The sequence below is a fragment of the Protopterus annectens genome, chromosome 9.part0 (assembly GCF_019279795.1).
Source record: "Protopterus annectens isolate FY-2018-M chromosome 9.part0, PAN1.0, whole genome shotgun sequence".
In the NCBI taxonomy this organism is placed as follows: Eukaryota; Metazoa; Chordata; order Ceratodontiformes; family Protopteridae; genus Protopterus; species Protopterus annectens.
The window spans coordinates 688960197-688972909 of record NC_056743.1 but is presented as its reverse complement, the minus strand read 5'-3'; the positions used below and the strand labels follow the sequence as shown (position 1 = coordinate 688972909).

Genomic DNA, 12713 nt, shown 5'->3' with positions numbered 1-12713 from the left:
ATTTGTTTAGGTCGTCTACACTTGACTTTGGTGGTCTGTACACTCCAACAATTGTTATATGCTCCAGGGTTGTCTTTATTGTCACAGTTACACAGTTTATAGTATTGGTGTTATCACTGAACATGTAATAATCACAGGTCTCATAGCTATCTTTAATCCTTATCATAACACCTCCATCTAATTTTTTGTTAGAATGTGTGTTACAGTAAAAACATTTATACCCTGACAGAACTGGTTTCCAGTCATTGTTCTTTAGCCATGTTTCACAAACAATAACATCGATTTTGTGAGAACATAGCAAATTTTCCAATAAAAACTTTATTATTAATGCTCCTAGCATTAACAACCATCAAAGATGCATCAGATTTTGCTATCTGTGAACTGTTAAATTTTTGACCTGGCAAAAATCCTGCCTAGTGTTTGTCAAATACTGCAAAATATCTGCTGCAAAAATTCTCTTCCCTGATCTTGACAAATGCACACCATCCGGTCTGAACACGTCTGCCCAAAACTAGGCTTGGATACTGTACACATTTCCATTTTTTACAACAGGACATTTTTTCATGTAGGTATTTACCCAAAACATCTTTTCATTCACAGTGACCTGAGTATCCTTTCTACAGGTGATTTGTGAAAAAATGTCCTAACACCAGTACAAGCTATACTGTCTAAGAGGGCTGTCAGTTCCCAACTAACAGTCAGAGAATACATGTAGGTGACATCACTTGTACCAACATGAATAAAAACAGATCCATACTTCCTTACATTAAGGCATTCCAAGGCTTGTCTCACATCATCTATTTTTGCTCCTGGCAAGCATAACACTATTCGATGTTCATTGTCATCTCTGCAAATATAAGTTTCAGTTCCTCTAATAATTGAATCTCCAATTACAAGAATATCTTTGCTGGCCATTTCTGAAAAATTGTCAGCTACTAATACAGTAATATCTGCTCTATCAATTGTTACAAAGGATAGATCTTCATCACTATTAGTCTTATTGATAGATCTTCATCACTATTAGTCTTATTAATCCTACTGTTTTCATTGTGTACCAAATTCTCATCCAGCTGGTGTTGTAAATCCACGGCTTGAGTCATGTAGTCAGCATCTGTCTTTCTCTTCTTTTTTCTTACAGTAATGTTCTTCAATCCTTCCATGTTCTATTTTGATTTCTTCCTTTTCACTTGCCCCTTGTCTGTTTTTTATACCTTCTCTGTTGGAAAAATTATGTGTTTTTCTGTCGATTGATGGTTTTCTGATATAAAAATATCATCATTCCCTGTCACCAGTGTGTTACATAACAAAGCAGAATCATTTTTACAACGTATTCTCTTTCCTTTACAGTCATTAGTCAGTTTTTTTTCTTCCTTGTTATTTGTTGAGAACTTCTTCCTTTCTTTCTTTTTTTGTTTTCTTCTAAACAAACTGAATCATCAGATTGATTAATACTTGCATCCATGGTTCCAAAGTTGTCAGGGGCATCATCATGTTTCATAGGGGTTGAATGATCTTTGCAGAAAATGGATGCATCATTTCCTAAATGTGTTCTATTTGTTCTATGCCTAACATTGTTTATTTCATTAATCCAGTCATTAATACATGAAACAGCAGTTCTCAAAGCCATGCCAATTGCACAAGTGCAATCACCCTCATTAAATCTGGATTTACTTTTTACAATGGTAAGCAAATCATCCAACTTTTGACACGAGGAACACAGATCACCAGTGTTACCTTTAAAAATCCCTAGCATTTCTTACACTGTACAAGATATTTGTGCATTAGCGAATTGTTAATTGCACACTCATTTAAGGAATCCATATTCAGCTTCAAATTAATAAAATATTGCAAAAGAAAAGAATAATCAAAATCAGTATCTGCAGAATTCAAAGAGAACTTTAATCAACTTCTATGACAAAACTCACACAAGCAATATACAACTAAATAATAAAGTACAGTAAAGTTGTTCTGACCATACAAGTTCTACCAGCCAGACAATACTTGTGGTTTCTTTACATCGCTTGCAGTTGCATGTCTTTTTAACAGTAAAGCTAAATAAATCACAAACCAAGAAAAGATTGTTTAGCTATGCTCAGGATTTTCCTCTCTGCAGTCTGTAAATTTATAGCTGTGGTGGAATCCGTTAACCTCAAGATACTCCATCTAGGTAAGAAGAAGGTCCAGCCTCCACCGGACATCCCTCTAGAAGCAGGTAATAATTATGTAGGCCGTTTGGCATCTACTTCAGATTCCTCTGCTGCGACCCCATTAGAGGCAGCATGGATTGGTCTTTTCACATATCCTCTGAGGCTTTGCAGGTGTCTGCTCTGGACATCAAGGGGGGAACCATGATTGATTATCTTGGAGGGTCCTAGAGGGATTACGCAGATATTGGTCAGGGAGGAGGTTCCTGGTTCTCTTATTTAATCTTAATAAAGGTCGGAACCTCCAGTATTTGTTAGAGCTGATGTCCCTTCCAAGAAAAGGCAAAAATAAAAAACGTGTTTCTGTCCATCCTAAGGATCTTCAAAGGGAATGGCAAGAGTTTACTCAGGGCTTGTTTTCTGCCTTGATGGCCATGATACCTCCTCAAGGCGTTTTGGTGCCTGGTTCTCTTTGGACCTCTACCCCTTCTAAATGGCTTGGGGAACTGGATTCCTCAGATGAAGATTCAGAGTCTGGTGAGGGGTCTTTGTTTTGTTCTTCACAGATACCTTTGCCTTTGGCTTATGGTTCTGATGAGGAGGAGTCTGTTAGCCCTGAGGATTGTCAGTTTTTATGTAAATGTCCTTCTGCTGATCCTGCTGTGGTTTCAATTTCAGTCTCTTCTAACAAACCTTCCAAGCACTTGCCTACTTCCAAACTTTTGCCTTGTGATATGGATAGTAGGGCAGTGGAGAGGATTGGTATGAAAGTGTACACTGCTTCTACTTTGGCCTATAGGGCTATTAATTACCAGACCCACATGGTCAGGTATGCTGTGGCCTTGATTGCTCAGGCTTGCCAGGTTATTTCTGACCTCCCTGATTCTAAAAGCAAATCTCATGCCTTATTTATTTATTTTAGGTTTTGCTTCTCAAATAGCTCACTACTCTATACGTGTAGCTATGATGCCTCTTCCATGGCTGATTCTTTTGGGCCTGTCATGAGGCATTATTTTTGGCTTCATCTCCAGTCCTTGCCTGAGGACATTAAGGCCAAGTTGTTGCATGCTTCTTTGGATAGTAAACATGCTGACCTGTTTGTTTCTTCAAGAGAAAGGCAAAGCCTTGCAGGACCCTAAACATATTTTTGTCTGTCTTATCCCTAGGTTCCAGAGGAATTATCCTTCTAGATCTGCATTTGATCTCAGGCAACCTCACCAGGCCTCCAGGGGCAGGAAGGGTGGCAGGTGGGCCCACTCTGCTAAGGCTTCTCAGATTTCTGTGGCTCAGAAGCCAGTCAGACCTTGTATAAGATTTGCCGGGCATTTTAGCATACTGGTAACAACTGTCACCATTGTAAGAGCTAACGTGCAACATAAGGTATCTGTAAACCAGCCTAAGGTTTCTAGACCTGGCTGTGCTTTGAAGCCCACCCTGGCAGCATTGAACTGTACTTTCTTGTCTAGGTCATTATTCTTAAGGCAGAGACTGTCAGCCACATCATCTTTTTCATGCAGGGAGTTGAGCAGAGAGGTACGTCCTCAGGACCTTCTTCGGAATCAAGACCAGATGTTCATTGCTACCTCCAGTTATTCATCATGTCTTGCTGTTCCATCAAAGCATGAGGAGTAGGTCAATGAATCCTCAGAGCATGATGGATTGACCTGCCAGAGGCCAAAGGGGTCAACCCCCCTTCACTTCTCCCTTAGTGGTTGAGTGTATGCAGGTGAGAATTGAAAACATTACGATAGGCTTACATTCATCAGATGCCTGTCTCTTGATGTTTGCCTTCACAAGCCTATTTATCACAAAATGATAAATAGCCATGGGAACATGTCTCTGTTCGGCAAATCATCCAAGTTGCATGACCAGTACCCTGCCCATTCTTGACTGTTTATGGTCATGTGTTAGTTTGTTGTGCATCTTTCCAGTATATATCAGACCAGTTATATTTTTATTCCTGTGGCTCTCTATTGAAATGTCAGCACTTCTAATGCTGAGTGCCAACAAGCTGGAAGAAAACAGACAAACTATGAGAAGAGCAAATCTATAAAATGCTCTTCTCCTTTAAACTTGTGTTTTGCACACACACACACACACACACACACACACACACACACACTGAAGTTATATATACCAACTCTAGGATTGCCATACCTCGGACAAAAGAGAATAGTCTGGAAAACTGCATCTTGGTCTTGGTATAGTTAAGTCCATTTTTTGGGCCATTCAGTCTCTGTGTTTTGAGATTCACTGTGGGTGGTCCTGATATTTCAAGTGACTACCACTCCTACCTTTGGAGCCCAGAAGGGTGACAATAATGGGAACATGGGCAATAGAAAGAATATTCTCTTCTTTTTCTTCATAGTCTACTGTATTTATAGAATCTGAAAACAGAGGTAATCCAAAAGGCTCGAGTCAAGTTTGGTATCCCACCTGTAACCCAGAGAGTGACAGGACTAACAGGAAGCAGAGTACAAAGGATTAGTCCAGATAAAAGTACCCTAGCTAGCAGATATATGAGATTGTCTCTCTCTCTCTGATACCTTCCTTGTGGGAGGAATAAAAATCCATTGCAGAAGTTTCAAGTAGTATATTCAGTTAAATAGACAGATGGACGAGTGTTCCTGTTAGAATCTTGAGAGGTGTAGTCCCCCTTTCCTCATGATGGATAGATGTAACAAGCCCTCCAGTTTTATAAAATCCTTCCCCAGGGGATCCCTCTTTTGAAGAGGTCCTCAAAAAGAAAAAAAATCCACCTTAAGGTGACCAACCATTCTCTGTACCACTCCTAAATATGACTTTATGTCTGTCTGGACAGATAGAGATGAGGCTATGAATTTAGCAACAAAGAAACAATATTAGGCAAGTGATCACGGTTATCAACTCTTGCCTTAAGGGTAGCAAAAGTAGTACTTGTTATCCCTACTTTAAATCTGGTCCTTAACAATGCTGATTTTTCATCCTGAAAGCACCCTTTTAGAGACTAGTCAGTAATTGCAGAAGGAAGACTATTTGTTCCGGCTTCCTGCAGGTTGGGGTTTTCTGTGAGAAATGCATCCAGACGCAGATATCTTTATGATTTCCTTAACTTGATGCAATTTTTGGAGCTTGTCATTTTGCTTGCATTTAAAGGGTACAAGGCCATGGACAGATTTTGGAAAATAATATATTCTTTAGTCACGTTGGCCTTAAGCTCCTTGTGAAAGTTTGTCTCATATGGTCACCTTCAGACTTTTCCAGTGAACCAGTCCATTATTTCTGACTCTGAGGCACCCCGTGTCTGTGGAGACGCTACTGCACACAGTCTCTCAGATGGGCTGCCACATGATCTGTAACATCTGTGATACCACAGTTGTGGTAAGACTCCTATTTGAAAAGTCATGAATCAAAAATTCAACTTAAAGGCCGATGTCAGAAATGGTGGACAAAGTCAAATTTCAGAATGGTGTAGAGGGATGGAGCTCTGGTAATGACCCACACAGTTCAGTGCTCCAGGTTCATTTAGCAGCATGGATGCTGGAATAGCCACATGGAATGGAAGAGAAATTATGAGACTGACCTTTCTTGCCTGCCTTAGAGAGACTTTTAGGCGTGCATATGCAGGGCTACATGCTCTGCTTGTAGACCCCTGCTGGAGAAAAAAGATATGATTTCACTCTCAGAAGCAGATGACAAAGCTGTCAGCTTGACCCATTACATTCCCATCCCTTGTGATGTTGTGGGCATGCTTAACATGGAGCATAAAGAGAAAACCTTTTCCAAGGCTCAGTAGTCAGCAGATTGAAAACAAGAAATATGTCAAAATCCTGACCAATACAAAATTAAACTTAAACATAGAAGTGATGTTCTTTGCTGGGTGACAACCCCCCCAATATTGGGGGTAGTGTCCCCCAAATCTACTACTTAAATATTCTGTTTGTATGTTTATACCCCCTTAAGAGTTTAGGTTGTGTCCTTTTTCTCTGAGGTTGTGTGAACTCTAATTTATAATTAATGGCATTTTTCTGATATTTGATGGTTTTCCTTTTTCCTTCTGAAAATCAATTTTTTTTTATCACCAACTTTCTAATGAGATCCCTGTGGTGGCCAACCGCTCCCCATGGATCATTTCACATATAGCTGAATAATTTAGGATATTGTCTTTTCATGAAGATATCCACCAAGGAATACTGGATGCTCGACTGAGATGCTTTCATCTTCCAGATATTTCTTGCGGTTTTACAAAGTAGGACCAAAGCTGTACTATGGAAGGCACGTGTCCTGTTTTCATCATTCAGTTTGTGCTTCAACAACAAAAATGCATTTAGATGCCTAAGATGGCAGATTAAGCTGCAGTCCCCACCCTCCCAGGTCTTCTGTCCAGGTTCACTAAGCAGACATAAGCCCATCTGTCCCATTAGTAGTTCTGAGTGTCCATAGTTGTCCATGTGGGAAGTCATTTCTAATCAGCAGACTGTCTTTAGCACAGAAATCCATTATGTGAGATGGAGTACCAAACATCAGAGAGTATGGTGTGATCTAAAATAACTGGTGAAGAACAGGTTGATTCTTCCTCAGCTGAATTGTCATTTAAAATGCCAAGCAGTCTCCCATAAGGTCGTACTTCTGATCCATTCCCAAAAAATGATTGATATATAGCATTCTAGGATAACAAGGGAAATTATTTCACTTTTATCTTTTCAATTTCAACACTTTAGTGTGAATCAGCCTTTCCTGAATCTCATCATTTTCAGCCTTCATATCAAGTCATGTAAAGTTGTGCATCGATGCCCAAATAGCTGTTAGCGAGCTTCAGAATGTTCTCAAGAAACACGGTAAGTCCCAGCTAGCACATCATAACTTGCGAGTCTCACTCAAAGCTCCTTTGTTTGTCCTTTTTTTCTGGCACAGAATCTTTACCAAGGTGTTGTTCATAGAGGTGTGGAGCAGAGCTTGGTTGGAGTCTCCTATTACTACAGTCACTAGAAATCCTAGGAGCAGGAGCATGCATTGCTAGTGGTTTCACAGTTATCTTCTTTTGCATACTTACTTTCATTTTTGGACTTCTTTTTCTGCCATGGTGATTGCCAAAATATTAGCTGTGGCATGCCAAAATATTAGCTAAGGGAGCAGAAGCCCTGCATTAGTTCAACTTTTAGGTCAATCAGACTACTGTTTTTTTTGAGGCTCCTACTAGGGCTACCTGACTTTCAGTTTTGCACTGGGCATGGTTTGGCTGCCATTGTTGGGGGTTACCATCAGCTGAGAAGACATCCCTCTTCCATTGAAGTACCTGTCCTTAATTGGAGCTCTACTGGACCGTGTCCAGGGTCATGCCTTCATCGTACTGGAAAGAATCCAGGAGCTCAGGGGTGTGACTTTCTGGCTTGTGTCTTGGAGGTGAGTTCAAACCTATGTTGTGTTACACCTACAGGAGCTTATTGCAGAGGTGATACTTATAGTAGCTTTGGCTTATTCACATATGTGCCTCTTGTAGTAGATTTTCTGATGAGCAATCATTCTCTCTTAAGCTATGCCCTCAGTGTCCTGTCTCTGCTGTCATTTCATAACCTGGAGATGATGTTTCCTTCATTGCATTTCCTAGCCTAAGATACATCACCTAGTTTGGGTGGCAGTGGTTCAGTACTGATGGAGGCAGCAGATAACACTTCTGTTAGCCCTATAGGCCCTGGATTTGCTTCTGAAGCCTGAGCCTTTGTTGGTGATGACAAGCAGCCTGGAAATGTATTTGAACAAGCAGGGCAGGACACCTTCCTTAATCCTGTCAAAGGACATTAGGCAGCATACTTTCTTGTAGTCCATATTTCAGGGGAATCTAGTGTCTTGCTGGACAGCCTAGGCCACAGTTCAAGCCCCTTGTACAGCTTTTGCTTCAAAAAGTATTCAGGTGAATATCTGAAGGTCGTTGTGCTTACAATTCAAGGGACTGCACTTCTGGCTGTGTATGTTTTTTTTTTTTTTTGTGGGGGGGGTTTGGCAGTAGTAGAAGCATTCACAGTACACCATAGTTTTTGCACTCCTACCCCAAGTGCTTGTTCCCACTGATCCCCCAAATATTGGTGGAGTTTTACATCTGAAAACCAAGACTCATCTCCATCACCCCTTGCTGGCCCTAATAAGCCTGCTCTCATTCTTGGACTCTATTAAGATTGATTTGTAATGTGTGTAATAGGGCTCTGACACTGTCTAAGGTAAGACTGCTTTCACCTCTTGTTCCCTGTTTTTCTGCATGGTGAAGAGGTATAGAGCTGTGTGTACCACCCCAGTGATCCAGGTTCGATTAGTGTCTCAGGCACTGAAGGAGCCAGCAGGAAAGGGAGAAGAATGATGGATCTATGCATGTTGTACTCTGGGGGGGGTTGTTGGGTTTGTCTGTTCTAGTGTGCATGCTGTGCCTTTAGAGCCCTTATGGAGACCAGAGATAAGGCAAAGGTGAGTGCCTAGAATGAGGAATGGAGCTTTTGGGGACATCATTTCACAGAAGGGGGGGGGTGAAGGGCTTTGAAGTTGTAGGGCTTATGAAAGACCCATACATTTGTTCAATGAGTGATGAGCACAGGACAAATACTTATAAGGGAAAAAAGCTAGTTTTCTGGAATATGCATTTCTTTTTTTTTTTGTGGTAGCTCTCGCATCAGATCACTGAATTTTAAACCTTCTTGGTTATGTTTACAGTGAACATTTTTTTCTCAAGGACTAAGTGCATCTGTGGACTTAGCTGAGAAGCAGCATCAGGGAGGAATTAAGCAGTCGCTCTCTTAGTCTGTTTACTTCCAACCATTGTTCTGGATACTCAGATTAGAAGGGAAGGGAAGACTTTTTCTGTACATTAAATATCCACCACCAGCTGTATTTCTTGTCTCCTCAGAGTCCCTGAACACAAGAAAATGGAGCAACTAGGAGGATGATGTGGTGATCAAAAAATGTCTTTCTGTTCCACAACTTTTTGTCAGTAAAAATTTAACAGGCCTTTAGCCAGTGCTGCCAATTGACATTCTAATGGTAGGACTTTGCTTCAAGTGTTGTTCTTCATCTTTGTTCTACTGCCAATCTGTGTGCAATGAAGACGTGGTTATTTCATAGTATTGCAATTTGCAACTACATTAAGAAGTATTATGCACTTTGAGAGGACTGCTCAAAGCTTTTATTCTACCTCAGCGCTCATTCTGTAGTCAGTAAGGATGCTTTGATACCTTTTTTTTTGTTTTATACAGTTTTCCCTTAACAGTTCATCCATTGCAGAGGGCCTTTCTTTGCAGCATGTAACACATATGTAAGAGCTTTCATGTTAACTACTTTATGTTGGGCCATTTTTCAGCAGGTACTTTATTCCCTCCTGTTCCCCACCGCCATGAGTGATTGTAGGACACAGTGCAAGTAACCAACAGGTTTATTCATGTATATCACTGCAACTTTATGTTTTCTTGCAGAACGTTGTTCAAGCTGGAATTGAAGAATAAGGGTTTGATGTGGTGTGCGTACTCTTTATTCACAATGCAGGCATGCAGCATATGGGTCAAAGAGGATTTTAGACATTTGAGATTAAGGATTTTATACTGTGTCAAGAGCCTTATGAATGGTCACAAGAAGGAAACATCCGAGTGTTTAACCACTGCAGGTGACAAATTCAAAAATGGATGGCGTAGTAAATAGTGTGTCTTTTTATTCTGCCACTAGGGAGGGCTATTGTGAAGATCACCAGGTATTGTAAATTGTTATTTTGTAGTGCAAGAAAAATTTGTAGGAAATTAACTGTAAACAGAAGGTTAAAGATCCAAATTCAGCCACTGATGCTAACTCCCTGAGAAAAGCTGCACCAATTTTTAATTGCTTGAAAACAGTATCATGCTATTAATCTTAGATGTCTACTTGGGTTTGCTTATAAATAAACAGTAAAAAGAAATAATTATTGCTAAAGAGTTTGACTGTCAGAGGGCTGTCATTCATTGTGTGATAAACATTTCATGAGGACGTTTGTGTATCTGTGTATTTTGGCCTGCCTTCTCTATGATATTAAGGTGAGGCAACTTAGTAGTAGTATAAAGGAAAGGATGCCATGTTATATGTGCAGCAACCCCTCTTCCCTCACTACCCCCCCCCCCCCCCACACACACACACAACCTTCCTGCAGTGAGAAGAGAAGGTGTGTCTTAAAAGAAGTGATGATCCCTGTGAACCTGCCAGGTGACATTTCAGTGAGAATAATGCTCTTTACAGGTGTGGATTCTAAGAATAGGAGCATAACTACGAATTGAAGTGCTTTTGAGTATTCCTTAAAGATGTAAAGTGCAGTAAACTAAAATATACATAAAAAGAACAAACTTCATGCCTGCCTGTTACTGTGTGTGAATCTCTTCTCCTTTCTTCAATCTGACAGGTATCCCTCGTGCAGCAGGATCCTATACTTTTTGCTACCACCATCAAAGAAAACATCTCATATGGCCTTTGCAAATGCGACACAGATGATGTGACTGCAGCAGCTGTGAAAGCCAATGCCCACAGCTTCATCCAGGGCATGGAGAAAGGATATGAGACAGGTATTATACTGTGGCAGTCATTTCTTGAAAGGGAAACTGTGAATTGCTGCAGAAACATTTAGTCATGTTAGGTCCTGGAAAAAGATGAATTGTGGAAAGGTTTAACCCTCAGCAAGAACCAACAATTTTGCAGCCAAATAGAACTTTGAAAGTCTGAAGCTTGGCATGGTTTCATATCACAATGCTAATTCTCTGAGCCACTAATACTCCCATCCTTACTAATCTGATCTCCCCTTATAAAAATCTTTCAACACTACGCTCAGCTAATAAACTTCTTATTGCCAGCAACCCTTCTAATAACAAAGCAGGCGATTCCCTCTTCTCCAATGTTGTGGGTAGAATCTGGAACAAACTTCCTAATACACTCACCTCACTCTCATCCTCTCTAATCTTTAAAAAACACCTTAGAGACCACCTTAAAATACATTGGCTTTGCCCCTGCTCAAAGCCTGATTGAATCTACTTTTCATCTCTCCCCTCCCCTGGTTCCTTCTCTCTTGCTTCCTTAACAATTACCCTCCCATATCTTATGAACAACACTATAAAAAGTTTCCTAATGTTCTAATGTTTTAGTTTTTGATTGACTTCACATGAACCCTACTAAAGCATTAAGACTTGTTTATTTTTTACTTCTACTCTAATGAAACGTTACATTGTTCACGATTTATTATTTTTTTTTTCATGTCTTATTTTGTAATGTGAAACTAGTCTTTTTTAGAATATTTTGAATGTATTAATTTACTCATGTTGGAGCTTTTCTCCTCGGGCCTCTACTGAAAAGGGATATGTATCCAGCTAGACTAGCCCGGTCAACAAATGTAAATAAATAAATAAATAAATAAGCTATGTGGCTGATAATCACTGTTACAACTACCATTAAGTGCAGATTGCTACCATCTGTATTGTCATTTAGAACTAATTTTTATCATGACATTAGTGGAATGCAGTGGAGAGTGTAGGTCTGCATATAGGTTAACAACATGGAGAAGCATTTTTGTACTCTTTCTTCTTTGCTGCATTTCAGATTCATACTCTCTGTTAGTTGCAGTAACATAGAACTAAGCCTGAGACTAAATTCAAGCCTTGGTTTTATACTGACATCTGTCACTGTTCCTGTTTGCTTGGTCTTTCTTGTCATAGTACAAAAAGGAGTCAGCCCCATCATCTTTGACATGTTTGATAAGCTGCTGACCACTAGAGGTTTTTGTGATATCTCAAAATTAGTTTCTTGACCCTCTGTAGTTCATACACCTTCTTATAGTTACTACCACCCATTTCTGCAGGCAGTCCATGTACTCTCTTAAAATCCAGGTCCAGGTCAACTCAGTGCTGTTGTACTTTCATCCACATTTGATTTGTGTGTCACATAAGTGGGAGTGCTGATTCTAGACTAGTATATTTAATTTGAACTTCTGTATAATTTGGCTTTAAATTGTCTTGTGCCCACTCTGTATACTGTCCTGATAACCCCTAAAAGTTAGTTCTTATTAACAGCAGTCGTCTAATTGAAAGATCTTGTCCTAGTATTGTTATGCAGTCTAAAGAAGGCATACTTCAAATAAATCATAATACTTACTGGTGTTGTTTAATAAAAGTATTAAAAGAACATAGATTTGTGAAGCTGCATTGCTTTGCTCTCTCCCTCACTGCAGATGTTGGTGAGAAAGGAGGACAGCTATCAGGGGGACAGAAGCAACAAATAGCAATTGCAAGGTCGCTCATCCGAGACCCTCAAGTCCTGATACTGGATGAGGCAACCAGCTGCCTAGATTCCGAAAGTGAACACTTGGTTTGTATTTCTTATTGTTAAGTTAATCACCTGACTTGGTGAGAACTTGGAATTTGTGCTTCAGAGCGTCAGGGCCAGATTCAATAAAGCCTACACTAAGTGTGCACGATATGTATTAAGTAAAATTCTTATCACATTTTTTGTGCTTTCTAGTCACTCAGAAAAATGACACCAAGTGTACATGTAGTCTACACTTTGTGGTAACCTTTACGAATCCCTGTCAGTATTTAAAGCTGCAAG

The 12713-nt window shown here is 40.0% G+C and overlaps 1 protein-coding gene across 1 annotated transcript in view; it reads left to right on the top strand.

Moving 5' to 3' along the window:
* The window catches only part of LOC122810568 (antigen peptide transporter 2-like), a 222326-nt gene that overhangs the window by 160929 nt on the left and 48684 nt on the right, over positions 1-12713 (top strand). Inside the window, exons 13-14 of the mRNA XM_044082148.1 lie at positions 10525-10684; positions 12337-12473. Of these exons, the coding sequence (XP_043938083.1) occupies positions 10525-10684; positions 12337-12473 (297 nt within the window). The remainder of the gene's footprint in view (positions 1-10524; positions 10685-12336; positions 12474-12713) is intronic.